We start from the raw sequence: 15,938 nt of genomic DNA, 5'->3' as shown, positions 1-15,938 counted from the left end.
CTGACCGTCACATCCAAACATAGACTAAGTGTGAACAGGTGCTGAACCTAGAGTCGCCAACTCATATATAGTCAAATAAATAAAGCAGCACACTGCAGCGCTAAAACATGCAAACATGAAACACGCAAAATTGAACTGCATTACTGCACTAGAAATATGAAAAATGAGAGCGTTTAGCGCATAAAAATGGCCAATTTTATGTGTACCTAGTAGCCATTTTACGGTATAAGAGAGATGCCGTAAAGTGGCTACCAGGTACACATAAAATTGGCCATTTTTATGCGCTAAACGCTCTCATTTTTCATATTTCTAGTGCAGTAATGCAGTTCAATTTTCGTGTTTCATGTTTGCATGTTTTGGCGCTGCAGTGTGCTGCCTTATCTATCAGATTAATTACACACAGCTGGACTCCAATGAAGGAGTAGAACCATCTCAAGGAGCATCACTAGGAAATGGACAGCATGTGACTTAACCCCTTAGTGACAGAGCCAATTTGGTACTTAAGATTTGTGACCAAAACTGTGTAAACAATGTCCCTCTTGTTATTTACATGCATTATTACTATTTACTTACTTTTGTATATGAGAAGAAAAAAATAGTGGCACCCACCAGTCCAGTAAAATCCAAAGTCTTTCTTCAGAAAAGCATGTGTATGAAAACTGTCTGCAGTGAGGGAAGGAGCACATGTGCGGGGCAATTATTTACTTACTTACCATGGGCTATTTGCACATTTTTTTCTTTGGTTCTGTCTGTGAAGTGGCCGCAGTGTGAATGTGCTCTAGCCTCTTAGGGTTTGTTTCCACGTTCAGGAAACGCTGCATTTTTGACCCTGTGTTGAGCCGCAGCGTCCAGATGTTACAGCGTAGTGGAGGGGATTTCATGAAATCCCGTCTCCACTATGCATTAAAAGACGCATGCGGCAGACCCGCGAAAACGCACATGCGGCGCGTCTGAACGCAGAATGTCCTTACATTGCAGAAAAAAACACAAGGACAGCGCAGGTGACCTGTCAGTGACCTCAGGTGCAGATTTGGTCAGGATTTTACCTGCATAAAATCCTGATACAATCCTGAATCCGGAACGTGGACACTTATTCCCACACATTGAACGTGTACCAAATTATGCGCCAACATAGTTATTTGGTTTTGTTGTTTTCCTGAAGGGTTTGATGATTGTTTGTACAATATTCCATTGAAACAAACCCTGAGCTATGAAAATACAAAGTACGAAGACCACAGCACCCAATTATGACTGATCCTGTAAAAGTGACATATAAAAAAGGGTCAATAAATGGCTGCTCGGCTGTAAATACTGAGAGCGCAAGTCCTGGGCACCAATAAGGGCGGCTCATAGGAAGAGAAGGGGAAATAAGTGACCCCCAGAGCAGAGCCGCCATCATCTGGATAATAATATAATACGTCATTACTGGCAATCATAATCCCATCAATAAAACTAAGATTTTAATTACGATAAGGGATGAGTTATATTAATGAGCTGAGCAATTATAATGAGGCCATTCCTTATAATAACGCTGCTGTCAGGTGTGCGGACAGTGGTCTCCGCGGTGACGTCACTGTAACAATGTATCACATCACTGTAAATAGAACGTTACTAATAATAGCGACAGGAACTATAAATAACTCCAACGGCCGCAGGGAGCGCGGTCACGTGACTGAGCGGTTCTCACAGGGTCATGTGACTGCAGGGCTTCTGTAAATCCCGCCTTCCTCACAATGCAGCCAATGAGAATCCGGGTTGGACCGCGAAGCATCCTGGATAGTGTTCCTAGTAACGGTTGCTAGGGTGCCCGCACCTGTCTGTGAGGAGCCGGGAACATGGTGAAGCAGACGATCCAGATCTACGCGCGAGTGAAGCCGAGCAGGAGGCCGGCCGGGGTGAGAGCGGAGGGGCCGGGGCGAGAGCGGAGGGGCCGGGGCGAGAGCGGAGGGGCCGGGGTGATAGCGGAGGGGCCGGGGTGAGAGCGGAGGGGCCGGGGCGAGAGCGGAGGGGCCGAGGCGAGAGCGGAGGGGCCGAGGCCGGGGTGAGAGCGGAGCGGCCGAGGCGAGAGCGGAGGGGCCGGGGCGAGAGCGGAGGGGCCGGGGCGAGAGCGGAGGGGCCGAGGCCGGGGTGAGAGCGGAGGGTCCGGGGTGAGAGCGGAGGGGCCGGGGCGAGAGCGGAGGGGCCGGGGCGAGAGCGGAGGGGCCGGGGCGAGAGCGCAGGGGCCGGGGCGAGAGCGCAGGGGCCGGGGCGAGAGCGGAGGGGCCGGGGCGAGAGCGGAGGGGCCGGGGCGAGAGCGGAGGGGCCGAGGCCGGGGTGAGAGCGGAGGGGCCGGGGCGAGAGCGGAGGGGCCGGGGCGAGAGCGGAGGGGCCGGGGCGAGAGCGGAGGGGCCGAGGGAGAGCGGAGGGGCCGGGGCGAGAGCGGAGGGGCCGAGGGAGAGCGGAGGGGCCGGGGCGAGAGCGGAGGGGCCGGGGCGAGAGCGGAGGGGCCGAGGGAGAGCGGAGGGGCCGAGGGAGAGCGGAGGAGCCGGGGCGAGAGCGGAGGGGCCGGGGCGAGAGCGGAGGGGCCGAGGGAGAGCGGAGGGGCCGGGGCGAGAGCGGAGGGGCCGGGGTGAGAGCAGAGGGGCCGAGGCCGGGGTGAGAGCGGAGGGTCCGGGGCGAGAGCGGAGGGGCCGAGGCCGGGGTGAGAGCGGAGGGTCCGGGGGGAGAGCGGAGGGTCCGGGGCGAGAGCGGAGGGTCCGGGGCGAGAGCGGAGGGTCCGGGGCGAGAGCGGAGGGTCCGGGGCGAGAGCGGAGGGTCCGGGGCGAGAGCGGAGGGTCCGGGGCGAGAGCGGGGGGGCCGGGGTGAGAGCGGAGGGTCCGGGGTGAGAGCGGAGGGTCCGGGGCGAGAGCGGAAGGTCCGGGGCGAGAGCGGAGGGTCCGGGGCGAGAGCGGAGGGTCCGGGGCGAGAGCGGGGGGGCCGGGGTGAGAGCGGAGGGTCCGGGGCGAGAGCGGAAGGTCCGGGGCGAGAGCGGAGGGTCCGGGGTGAGAGCGGGGGGGCCGGGGTGAGAGCGGAGGGTCCGGGGTGAGAGCGGAGGGTCCGGGGCGAGAGCGGAAGGTCCGGGGCGAGAGCGGAGGGTCCGGGGCGAGAGCGGAGGGTCCGGGTCTGGGGTGAGAGCGGAGGGGCCGGGTCTGGGGTGAGAGCGGAGGGGCCGGGGTGAGAGCGCAGGGTCCGGGGCGAGAGCGGAGGGGCCGGGTCTGGGGTGAGAGCGGAGGGGCCGGGTCTGGGGTGAGAGCGGAGGGGCCGGGTCTGGGGTGAGAGCGGAGGGTCCGAGGCCGGGGTGAGAGCGGAGGGGCCGGGGCGAGAGCGGAGGGTCCGAGGCCGGGGCGAGAGCGGAGGGTCCGAGGCCGGGGTGAGAGCGGAGGGTCTGGGGTGAGAGCGGAGGGTCCGAGGCCGGGGTGAGAGCGGAGGGTCCGGGGTGAGAGCGGAGGGTCCGAGGCCGGGGTGAGAGCGGAGGGTCCGAGGCCGGGGTGAGAGCGGAGGGTCCGAGGCCGGGGTGAGAGCGGAGGGTCCGAGGCCGGGGCGAGAGCGGAGGGTCCGGGGCGAGAGCGGAGGGTCCGGGGCGAGAGCGGAGGGTCCGGGGCGAGAGCGGAGGGTCCGGGGCGAGAGCGGGGGGGCCGGGGCGAGAGCGGAGGGGCCGGGGTGAGAGCGGAGGGTCCGGGTCTGGGGTGAGAGCGGAGGGGCCGGGGTGAGAGCGGAGGGGCCGGGTCCGGGGTGAGAGCGCAGGGTCCGGGGTGAGAGCGGAGGGGCCGGGGTGAGAGCGGAGGGGCCGGGTCTGGGGTGAGAGCGGAGGGGCCGGGGCGAGAGCGGAGGGTCCGAGGCCGGGGTGAGAGCGGAGGGTCCGGGGCGAGAGCGGAGGGTCCGGGGCGAGAGCGGAGGGTCCGGGGCCGGGGCGAGAGTGGAGGGTCCGAGGCCGGGGTGAGAGCGGAGGGGCCGGGGCGAGAGCGGAGGGTCCGAGGCCGGGGTGAGAGCGGAGGGCCCGGGGCGAGAGCGGAGGGTCCGGGGCGAGAGCGGAGGGCCCGGGGCGAGAGCGGAGGGCCCGGGGCGAGAGCGGAGGGGTCGGGGCGAGAGCGGAGGGGTCGGGGCGAGAGCGGAGGGGTCGGGGCGAGAGCTGGGGGGCCGGGGCGAGAGCGGAGGGTCCGAGGCCGGGGTGAGAGCGGAGGGTCCGAGGCCGGGGTGAGAGCGGAGGGTCCGAGGCCGGGGCGAGAGCGGAGGGTCCGGGGCGAGAGCGGGGGGGCCGGGGTGAGAGCGGAGGGTCCGGGTCTGGGGTGAGAGCGGAGGGGCCGGGGTGAGAGCGGAGGGGCCGGGTCTGGGGCGAGAGCGGAGGGGCCGGGGTGAGAGCGCAGGGTCCGGGGCGAGAGCGGAGGGGCCGGGGTGAGAGCGGAGGGGCCGGGGCGAGAGCGGAGGGGCCGGGTCCGGGGCGAGAGCGGAGGGTCCGAGGCCGGGGTGAGAGCGGAGGGGCCGGGGCGAGAGCGGAGGGTCCGAGGCCGGGGTGAGAGCGGAGGGTCCGAGGCCGGGGTGAGAGCGGAGGGGCCGGGGTGATAGCGGAGGGTCCGAGGCCGGGGTGATAGCGGAGGGTCCGAGGCCGGGGTGAGAGCGGAGGGTCCGGGATGAGAGCGGAGGGTCCGAGGCCGGGGTGAGAGTGGAGGGGCCGGGGTGAGAGCGGAGTGAGCGGGGCTGGGGTGAGAGCGGAGGGGCCGAGGTCGGGTCGAGAGCGGGGGTCCGAGGTGAGAGCGGAGGGTCGGAGGCCGGGGTGAGAGCGGAGGGGCCGAGGTGAGAGCGGAGGGTCCGAGGCCGGGGTGAGAACGGAGGGGCCGGGGTGAGAGTGGAGGGTCTGAGGCCGGGATGAGAGTGTAAGGACCGGGGTGAGAGCGGAGGGTCCGAGGCCGGGGTGAGAGCGGAGGGTCCGGGATGAGAGCGGAGGGTCCGAGGCCGGGGTGAGAGCGGAGGGGCCGGGGTGAGAGCGGAGGGTCTGAGGCCGGGGTGAGAGCGGAGGGTCCAGGATGAGAGCGGAGGGTCCGAGGCCGGGGTGAGAGCGGAGGGGCCGGGGTGAGAGCGGAGGGTCCGAGGCCGGGGTGAGAGCGGAGGGTCCGAGGCCGGGGTGAGAGCGGAGGGCTCGGGAGGCGCCGATGGCTGTTATCACCGACTCCTTTTTTATTTTTATGACAAGTTGGGGGAGAGCAAGGAAGCAAAGACGGGTGTGGGAGGAGAGGAAAGGACCATAGAGTGGGCGTGGGGGGAAGAGGAAGGGACCATAGTCGGGGGTGGGGGGAGAGGAAGGGACCATAGACGGGGTGGGGGGAGAGGAATGGACCATAGTCTGGGCGTGGGGGGGGGAGGAAGGGACCATAGACGGGGTGCGGGGAGAGGAAGGGACCATAGTCTGAGCATGGAGGGAGAGGTAGGGACCATAGACGGGGCGTGGGGGGAGAGGAAGGGACCATAGACGGAGCGTGGGAGGAGAGGAAGGGACCGTAGTCGGGGTGGGGGGAGAGGAAGGGACCATAGTCTGGGCGTGGGGGGGACGAAGGGACCATAGACGGGTGCGGGGAGAGGAAGGGACCATAGTCTGAGCATGGAGGGAGAGGTAGGGACCATAGACGGGGCGTGGGGGGAGAGGAAGGGACCATAGACGGGGCGTGGGAGGAGAGGAAGGGACCATAGTCGGGGGGGGGGGGGGGGAGTGAGTGGAGAGGAAGGGACCATAATTGGGGGGGGGGACCATAGTCTGGGCGTGGGGGGAGGAAGGGACCATAGACGGGATGCGGGGAGAGGAAGGGACCATAGTCTGAGCATGGAGGGAGAGGTAGGGACCATAGACGGGGCGTGGGGGGAGAGGAAGGGACCATAGTGGGTTTAGAGGAAGGGACCATAGATTTTGCGTGGGGCGAGAGGTAGGGACCATAGTCGGTTTTGGGGGAGAGGAAGGGACCATAGTCGAGATATGGGGGGAGAGGAAGGGACCATAGACGGGGCGTGGGAGGAGAGGTAGGGACCATAGTGGGGGGAGGAAGGGACCATAGACAGGGTGCGGGGAGAGGAAGGGACCATAGTCTGAGCGTGGAGGGAGAGGTAGGGAACATAGACGGGGCGTGGGGGCAGAGGAATGGACCATAGTCGGGGTGGGGGATAGGAAGGGACCATAGACAGGGGTGGGGGAGTGGAAGGGACCATAGACGTGGGTGGGGGGAGAGGTAGGGACCATAGACGTGGGTGGGGGGAGAGGTAGGGACCATAGTCGGGGTGGTGGGGGAGAGGAAGGGACCATAGTCGGGGGTGGGGGTTAGAGGAAGGGACCATAGTGGGGTTAGAGGAAGGGACCATAGATGGGGTGGAGGGAGAGGAAGGGACCATAGCTTTTGCGTGGGGGGAGAGGAAGGGACCATAGTCGGGGTGGGGGTTAGAGGAAGGGACCATAGTGGGGGAGTGGAAGGGACCATAGACGTGGGTGGGGGAGAGGAAGGGACCATAGACGGGACGTGGGAGGAGAGGAAGGGACCATAGTCGGGGGGGCGTGGGGGGAGAGGAAGGGACCATAATTGGGGGGAGAGGAAGGGACCATAGTCTGGGTGTGGGGGGAGAGGTAGGGACCATAGTCGGGACGTGGGGGGAGAGGAAAAGACCATAGATGGGGCGTGGGGGGGGGGGAGAGGAAGGGACCATAGACGGGGTGTGGGGAGAGGAAGGGACCATAGTTTTTGCGTGGGGGGAGAGGTAGGGACCATAGTGGGTTTAGAGGAAGGGACCATAGATTTTGCGTGGGGCGAGAGGTAGGGACCATAGTCGGTTTTGGGGGAGAGGAAGGGACCATAGTCGAGACATGGGGGGAGAGGAAGGGACCATAGACGGGGCGTGGGAGGAGAGGTAGGGACCATAGTGGGGGGAGGAAGGGACCATAGACAGGGTGCGGGGAGAGGAAGGGACCATAGTCTGAGCGTGGAGGGAGAGGTAGGGACCATAGACGGGGCGTGGGGGCAGAGGAATGGACCATAGTCGGGGTGGGGGATAGGAAGGGACCATAGACAGGGGTGGGGGAGTGGAAGGGACCATAGACGTGGGTGGGGGGAGAGGTAGGGACCATAGACGTGGGTGGGGGGAGAGGTAGGGACCATAGTCGGGGTGGTGGGGGAGAGGAAGGGACCATAGTCGGGGGTGGGGGTTAGAGGAAGGGACCATAGTGGGGTTAGAGGAAGGGACCATAGATGGGGTGGAGGGAGAGGAAGGGACCATAGCTTTTGCGTGGGGGGAGAGGAAGGGACCATAGTCGGGGTGGGGGTTAGAGGAAGGGACCATAGTGGGGGAGAGGAAGGGACCATATACGGGGGTGGGGGAGTGGAAGGGACCATAGACGTGGGTGGGGGAGAGGAAGGAACCATAGACGGGACGTGGGAGGAGAGGAAGGGACCATAGTGGGGGGAGAGGAAGGGACCATAATTGGGGGGAGAGGAAGGGACCATAGTCTGGGTGTGGGGGGAGAGGTAGGGACCATAGTCGGGACGTGGGGGGAGAGGAAAAGACCATAGATGGGGCGTGGGGGGGGGGGGGGAGAGGAAGGGACCATAGACGGGGTGTGGGGAGAGGAAGGGACCATAGTTTTTGCGTGGGGGGAGAGGTAGGGACCATAGTCGGGGGGGGGGGGGGAGGGGAAGGGACCATAGTCGGGGGTGGGGTTAGAGGAAGGGACCATAGATGGGGTGGAGGGAGAGGAAGGGACCATAGTCGAGACCTGGGGGGAGAGGAAGGGACCATAGACGGGGTGTGGGGAGAGGAAGGGACCATAGCTTTTGCGTGGGGGGAGAGGAAGGGACCATAGTCGGGGGTGGGGGTTAGAGGAAGGGACCATAGTGGGGGAAGAGGAAGGGACCATAGACGGGGCGTGGGAGGAGAGGAAGGGACCATAGTCTGGGGGGTGGGGGGAGAGGAAGAGACCATAATTGGGGGGAGTGGAAGGGACCATAGTCTGGGTGTGGGGGGGAGAGGAAGGGACCATAGTCGGGGGTGGAGGGAGAGGAAGCGACCATAGTCGGGGGGAGAGGAAGGGACCATAGTCGAGACCTGGGGGGAGAGGAAGGGACCATAGACGGGGTGTGGGGAGAGGAAGGGACCATAGCTTTTGCGTGGGGGGAGAGGAAGGGACCATAGTCGGGGGTGGGGGTTAGAGGAAGGGACCATAGTGGGGGAAGAGGAAGGGACCATAGACGGGGCGTGGGAGGAGAGGAAGGGACCATAGTCTGGGGGGTGGGGGGAGAGGAAGAGACCATAATTGGGGGGAGTGGAAGGGACCATAGTCTGGGTGTGGGGGGGAGAGGAAGGGACCATAGTCGGGGGTGGAGGGAGAGGAAGCGACCATAGGGGGGAGGAGAGGACGGAACCATAGTCAGGGGGGTGGGGTGAAGAAGGAACCATAGATGGGGGTGGAGGGAGAGGAAGCGACCATAGTCGGGGGGAGAGGAAGGGACCATAGTCGGGGGTGGGAGGAGAGGAAGGGACCATAGTCGGGGGGTGGGGGGAGAGGAAGGGACCATATTCGGGGGGTGGGGGGGAGAGGAGGGACCATAGACGGGGGTGGGAGGAGAGGACGGAACCATAGTCAGGGGGGTGGGGTGAAGAAGGAACCATAGATGGGGGTAGGAGGAGAGGAAGGGACCACAGTTGGGGGGGGGGGGGGAGTTTTAGAGGAAGGGGCCATAGTCGAGGGTTGGGGTAGGATGGGACCATAGATCTATAGGATGGAGGGGGTGTGACCACAGATGGGAGGGCATACATCAGAGGGAGCGGTTGTAACCATAGATGGGGATGTGCGACTATAGATCATGGGGAGCGGGTGTGACCATAGGTGGGGGGAGGAGGGGCATAGTTCAGGCGGAGGGTTTGACCATAGATGGGGGGGGCCATAGATCAGGTGGGTGTGTGTGGCCATAGATCTGGGGGAGGGGGTGTATGACCATTTATGGGGGGCCTTTGATCTGGAGAGGGGGTGTTACCATAGATGGGGTTGCATATATCGTGGTCAGGGGTGTGACGATTAATGGGAGGAACCATAGATCAGGATGAGGAAGTGTGTGCGGGACTGTTGAGGTGGCAAGCCAAACCACCGACTCTGACTCCTCAATTTCCTGACTCCCGGCTCAATGACTCCGACTCCACAGCCCCGGTCACTACTGAGCATGGACATAAAGTGCAGCAAAGATTAAAAGCCGAGATCCTGAGATCAGGACCAGGACAGACATTTATAGGACATTTCATAACTTTCCTAAATTATTCTGAAAACAATCACAGCACATGCTGCGCGAACTACTGAACCCAATGTATTATCTATTTTAGAAGTCTGTATTGGCCAATGTTATATTTGAGATGAATCTGTGCCGCACGTCATGTGACCAGTGCTGGGAGTCAAAATTGGAGTCGGGGTCAGAAGTTTAGCTTACCGACCCTGCAGCCCTGGAGCCCACCCAGCATAGTGATCGCCGATGCCGGAGTCTGAGAGTTATCATAGCACATAAACATTCTATTGTCTGCCGACCTCCTCTCTGTATTGGCCTCTGCCGACCTCCTCTCTGTATTGGTCTCTGCCGACCTCCTCTCTGTATTGGCCTCTGCCGACCTCCTCTCTGTATTGGCCTCTGCCGACCTCCTCTCTTTATTGCTCTCTGCCGACCTCCTCTCTGTATTGGCCTCTGCCGACCTCCTCTCTGTATTGGCCTCTGCCGACCTCCTCTCTGTATTGGCCTCTGCCAACCTCCTCTCTGTATTGCTCTCTGCCGACCTCCTCTCTGTATTGCTCTCTGCCGACCTCCTCTCTGTATTGGCCTCTGCCGACCTCCTCTCTGTATTGGTCTCTGCCGACCTCCTCTCTGTATTGCTCTCTGCCGACCTCCTCTCTGTATTGGCCTCTGCCGACCTCCTCTCTGTATTGGCATCTGCCGACCTCCTCTCTGTATTGGTCTCTTCCGACCTCCTCTCTGTATTAGTCTCTGCCGACCTCCTCTCTGTATTGGCCTCTGCCGACCTCCTCTCTGTATTGGCATCTGCCGACCTCCTCTCTGTATTGGTCTCTGCCGACCTCCTCTCTGTATTGGCCTCTGCCGACCTCCTCTCTGTATTGCTCTCTGCCGACCTCCTCTCTGTATTGGCATCTGCCGACCTCCTCTCTGTATTGGTCTCTGCCGACCTCCTCTCTGTATTGGCCTCTGCCGACCTCCTCTCTGTATTGCTCTCTGCCGACCTCCTCTCTGTATTGGCCTCTGCCGACCTCCTCTCTGTATTGCTCTCTGCCGACCTCCTCTCTGTATTGGCATCTGCCGACCTCCTCTCTGTATTGCTCTCTGCCGACCTCCTCTCTGTATTGGCATCTGCCGACCTCCTCTCTGTATTGGCCTCTGCCGACCTCCTCTCTGTATTGGCCTCTGCCGACCTCCTCTCTGTATTGGCCTCTGCCGACCTCCTCTCTTTATTGCTCTCTGCCGACCTCCTCTCTGTATTGGCCTCTGCCGACCTCCTCTCTGTATTGGCCTCTGCCGACCTCCTCTCTGTATTGCTCTCTGCCGACCTCCTCTCTGTATTGCTCTCTGCCGACCTCCTCTCTGTATTGGCCTCTGCCGACCTCCTCTCTGTATTGGTCTCTGCCGACCTCCTCTCTGTATTGGCCTCTGCCGACCTCCTCTCTGTATTGCTCTCTGCCGACCTCCTCTCTGTATTGCTCTCTGCCGACCTCCTCTCTGTATTGGCATCTGCCGACCTCCTCTCTGTATTGCTCTCTGCCGACCTCCTCTCTGTATTGGCCTCTGCCGACCTCCTCTCTGTATTGCTCTCTGCTGACCTCCTCTCTGTATTGGTCTCTGCCGACCTCCTCTCTGTATTGGTCTCTGCTGACCTCCTCTCTGTATTGGTCTCTGTATAGATCTATTCCGTCAATAATGAAGACTCGGCAGCTTCTTCCCTGGAGATCATCGTCCCCCGGGATCTGGCAGACGGAATTGTCAATAATAAGCGGGAGAGTTACAAGTTCCGGTAAGATTTGTTTACATTGTTTAAATAATTAATGTCCTGTTATAATAAAGAGACGCAATACATAGGGATATGGAGATTTTCCAACCAAGACCACCAGGATACTCTCCAGAAGTCTGTGCACCTTCCCAGGTCATTATGGCTATATCCCCATGATTGTGTTCATCATCCTAGACCACCAGGGATATCTTCATGATTCTATGCACCACACTAGACCACCAGGGATATCTCCATGATTATATGCACCACACTAGACCACCAGGGATATCTCCATTAGTCTGTTCACCAGGGATATCTTCATGAGTCTGTTCACCACACTAGACCACCAGGAATATCTCCATGAGTCTATTCACCACTCTAGACCACCAGGGATATCTTCATGAGCCTGTTCACCAGGGATATCTCCATGAGACTGTTCACCACACTAGACCACCAGGAATATCTCCATGAGTCTGTTCACCACTGTAGACCACCAGGAATATCTCCATGAGTCTGTTCACCACTGTAGACCGCCAGGGATATCTCCATGAGTCTGTTCACCACACTAGAGAGCCAGGGATATCTCCATGATTCTATGCACCACCCTAGACCACCAGGGATATCTTCATGAGTCTGTGCACCACCCTAGACCACCAGGGATATCTCCATGAGCCTGTTCACCAGGGATATCTCCATGAGCCTGTTCACCACACTAGACCACCAGGGATATCTCCATGATTCTATGCACCACACTAGACCACCAGGGATATCTCCATGTGTCTGTGCGCCACCCTAGACCACCAGGGATATCTTCATGAGCCTGTTCACCAGGGATATCTCCATGAGCCTGTTCACCACACTAGACCACCAGGGATATCTCCATGATTCTATGCACCACCCTAGACCACCAGGGATATCTTCATGAGTCTGTGCACCACCCTAGACCACCAGGGATATCTCCATGAGCCTGTTCACCATAGATATCTCCATGAGTCTGTTCACCACACTAGACCACCAGGGATATCTCCATGATTATATGCACCACACTAGACCACCAGGGATATCTCCATGTGTCTGTTCACCACCCTATATATTAAATAAACCCAGCACTCATCTTATGTGATCAAACAGAATTTAATGTGATTCGCTGTAGTGCAAACGTTTCAGTCTTGACCTCAGACCTTCATCAGTTACTACAAAATAATATTAACAAATATGGTAAAACAGTGAAAAGACAAAACAAAAATAAAAAAATAAGGTATATCCAAAGGTATCCACATGTAGGAGGTCATTAATATATAATAAACCATACATATAATGGAATGGAAAAGCTGAGACCTAGAATACGTGCCTATGACACGGAGAGACACTGCCCGATGGGCAGGGTCAGGATAGCAAAATAGCTAAAAGTAGAATGAAATTGCACATACCAGTGTATAAGAGTGCAGACTCGCTTGTGGGAGTCAGGCGATCACAATAATATAGCTACCTCTATTGTGAGAAGAGAAAACGGTGTGATCAAAAATATGGAGTGATGTGGTGGAAAAAAAACTAATAATAATAATAATAAGAGCATGCATACTGAAACTGCTATCAGGAACAGAGTGGAGTGGCGCGGTAAAGTCTGTGAAATAATATAAAAGTAAATATATGGATATACTGGTTTCCCATGTAGTCCAGGAATAGAAAGCGCGTGGAGTAGATTGTTTGGTTACTTATTAGCCTCTGTGCAGAGGAACGTGCAGCACGCCGCTGTGGCGCTCATGGACGCGGTGTCAGCCGCTAGTCCAATGGGGAGGAGGGCGGCATGCCGGTAAAAGAAGGGAAGAGGCCGACTAAAGAGGTAAAGGCTGCCAATCAGGTGAAAGGTCCGAGATACGCCGGAAGAAGATGGCCGTGCATTCCATAGTAAGGTTTGCTGCGTTCCAAAGCAGGGGTAAGGCGTGGTAACACAACAGATCCATAGGGGGCGGAGAACCAGATTAAATTCTGTTTGATCACATAAGATGAGTGTTGGGTTTATTTAATATATACTTACGGTGTGGGAACCTACCCAGGCACCCTTCTATGTAGTTGTGCGCACGGTACCTCCTTTGTAGTGTTCACCATACTAGACCGCCAGGGATATCTTCCTAAGTCTATGCACCACCCTAGACCACCAGGGATATCTCCATGAGTCTGTTCACCACACTAGACCACCAGGGATATCTCCATGAGTCTGTGCACCACCCTAGACCACCAGGGATATCGCCATGAGTCTGTGCACCACCCTAGACCACCAGGGATATCTTCATGAGTCTGTGCGCCACCCTAGACCACCAGGGATATCTTCATGAGTCTGTGCGCCACCCTAGACCACCAGGGATATCGCCATGAGTCTGTGCGCCACCCTAGACCACCAGGGATATCTCCATGAGTCTGTGCGCCACCCTAGACCACCAGGGATATCTTCATGAGTCTGTGCGCCACCCTAGACCACCAGGGATATCTTCATGAGTCTGTGCGCCACCCTAGACCACCAGGGATATCTTCATGAGTCTGTGCGCCACCCTAGAGCACCAGGGATATCTTCATGAGTCTGTGCGCCACCCTAGACCACCAGGGATATCTTCATGAGTCTGTGCGCCACCCTAGACCACCAGGGATATCTTCATGAGTCTGTGCGCCACCCTAGACCACCAGGGATATCTTCATGAGTCTGTGCGCCACCCTAGACCACCAGGGATATCTTCATGAGTCTGTGCGCCACCCTAGACCACCAGGGATATCGCCATGAGTCTGTTCGCCACCCTAGACCACCAGGGATATCTCCATGAGTCTGTGCACCACCCTGCACCACCAGGGATATCTCCATGAGTCTGTGCACCACCCTGCACCACCAGGGATATCTCCATGAGTCTGTGCACCACCCTAGACCACCAGGGATATGTCCGTATGAATATATTTTTGCTTCCCCAGACTATCATGAATATCTCCATGAGTCCATACACCTCCGTAGGCCACCAGGTTTCTCTATAAATGCCTTCAACCCCCACCCCACCTAGACCACCAGGCCTCTATCCATGAGTTCATTCACCACCCTTGACCTTCTTGGACTTGCGAGCATTGCCTTGGGCGGCTTCGGCCTCCGCGGTTCCCCTTGGCCTCCCTACTGTCCTCCAGTTCTTGTGCTCGGAGCTGTGAACTTTCCACTTAGATGACTTTGTGATGTCCGGAGCTGGCGCCCCCTCCTCTTATATTCCGGCACGTGGTCGGACTCTACCCCCCGGCCATGTGTTTCATTTCCTCGGCCTGCTCCGTCAGACGCTGTATACACCTTGCAGTAGGGGCACCTGGCTCAGCGCGGCTCGGCCCTCCAACAACATCAATGCCACATTAATTTTCAGTGGATTTTTACTACCCAGAACTAATCTCAGCCATCAATTTACTGACAATAGCACAAGCCGGCGCTGCGGCAGAACACTGGGGGGCTTTGTTTCATTCTGTGCATGGTTTATGAGCTGTGGGGTTCTCTATAGAAACATTGGGGTTATGAATCGAGCTCTGTTCCACACTCAGAGGTGCTAAAAGATCCTAATTTTTGGATATTTTGCAGGTTTCAAGAGACTTTTGACCAAGAAACAAAGCAGGAAGCCATATTTGAACGTATCGCGAAACCAGTAGCAGAAAGGTAAGATGACTGCGCCGTGGACTGTGCTGGAAATAACGGGGCCCCGTACAGAATCCAGCATCGGCCCCAAGCATCCAGCCCTGTGTGGATCAGGATTGTCCGGGGCTTCCTGGCTCCTCTGATGACTGCGCCGCGGACTGTGCTGGAAATAACGGGGCCCCGTACAGAATCCAGCATCGGCCCCAAGCATTCAGCGCTGTGCGGATCAGGATTGTCCGGGGGCTTCCTGGCTCCTCTGGTGACTGCTCTGCAGACTGTGCAGGAAATAACGGGGCCCCGTACAGAATCCAGCATCGGCCCCAAGCATCCAGCGCTGTGCGGATCAGGATTGTCCGGGGGCTTCCTGGCTCCTCTGATGACTGCGCCGCGGACTGTGCTGGAAATAGCGGGGCCCCGTACAGAATCCAGCATCGGCCCCAAGCATTCAGCGCTGTGCGGATCAGGATTGTCCGGGGCTTCCTGGCTCCTCTGGTGACTGCTCCGCAGACTGGAAATAGCGGGGCCCTGTACAGAATCCAGCATCGGACCCAAGCATCCAGCGCTGTGCGGATCAGGATTGTCCGGGGGCTTCCTGGCTCCTCTGATGACTGCTCCGCAGACTGTGCAGGAAATAACGGGGCCCCGTACAGAATCCAGCATCGGCCCCAAGCATCTAGCGCTGTGCGGATCAGGATTGTCCGGGGGCTTCCTGGCTCCTCTGGTGACTGCTCCGCAGACTGGAAATAACGGGGCCCCGTACAGAATCCAGCATCGGCCCCAAGCATTCAGCGCTGTGCGGATCAGGATTGTCCGGGGGCTTCCTGGCTCCTCTGGTGACTGCTCCGCAGACTGGAACTAACGGGGCCCCGTACAGAATCCAGCATCGGCCCCAAGCATCCAGCGCTGTGCGGATCAGGATTGTCCGGGGGCTTCCTGGCTCCTCTGGTGACTGCTCCGCAGACTGGAAATAACGGGGCCCCGTACAGAATCCAGCATCGGCCCCAAGCATCCAGCGCTGTGCGGATCAGGATTGTCCGGGGCTTCCTGGCTCCTCTGATGACTGCTCCGCAGACTGTGCAGGAAATAACGGGGCCCCGTACAGAATCCAGCATCGGCCCCAAGCATCCAGCGCTGTGCGGATCAGGATTGTCCGGGGGCTTCCTGGCTCCTCTGGTGACTGCTCCACAGACTGGAAATAGCGGGGCCCTGTACAGAATCCAGCATCGGCCCCAAGCATCCAGCGCTGTGCGGATCAGGATTGTCCGGG

General features: G+C 59.1%; 1 protein-coding gene across 1 annotated transcript in view; it reads left to right on the top strand.

Moving 5' to 3' along the window:
* The first annotated feature begins 1,764 nt into the window (after positions 1-1,764).
* KIF6 (kinesin family member 6) overlaps positions 1,765-15,938 on the top strand; it is a 236,775-nt gene continuing 222,601 nt past the window's right edge. The window contains exons 1-3 of the mRNA XM_069768316.1: positions 1,765-1,895; positions 10,937-11,046; positions 14,618-14,692. Coding sequence (XP_069624417.1) covers positions 1,836-1,895; positions 10,937-11,046; positions 14,618-14,692 — 245 coding nt within the window. The 5' untranslated portion in view covers positions 1,765-1,835. The remainder of the gene's footprint in view (positions 1,896-10,936; positions 11,047-14,617; positions 14,693-15,938) is intronic.

The sequence above is a fragment of the Ranitomeya imitator genome, chromosome 5 (genome assembly GCF_032444005.1).
Source record: "Ranitomeya imitator isolate aRanImi1 chromosome 5, aRanImi1.pri, whole genome shotgun sequence".
Classification (NCBI taxonomy): domain Eukaryota; kingdom Metazoa; phylum Chordata; class Amphibia; order Anura; family Dendrobatidae; genus Ranitomeya; species Ranitomeya imitator.
This window is presented reverse-complemented; position numbering and strand designations above follow the sequence as displayed.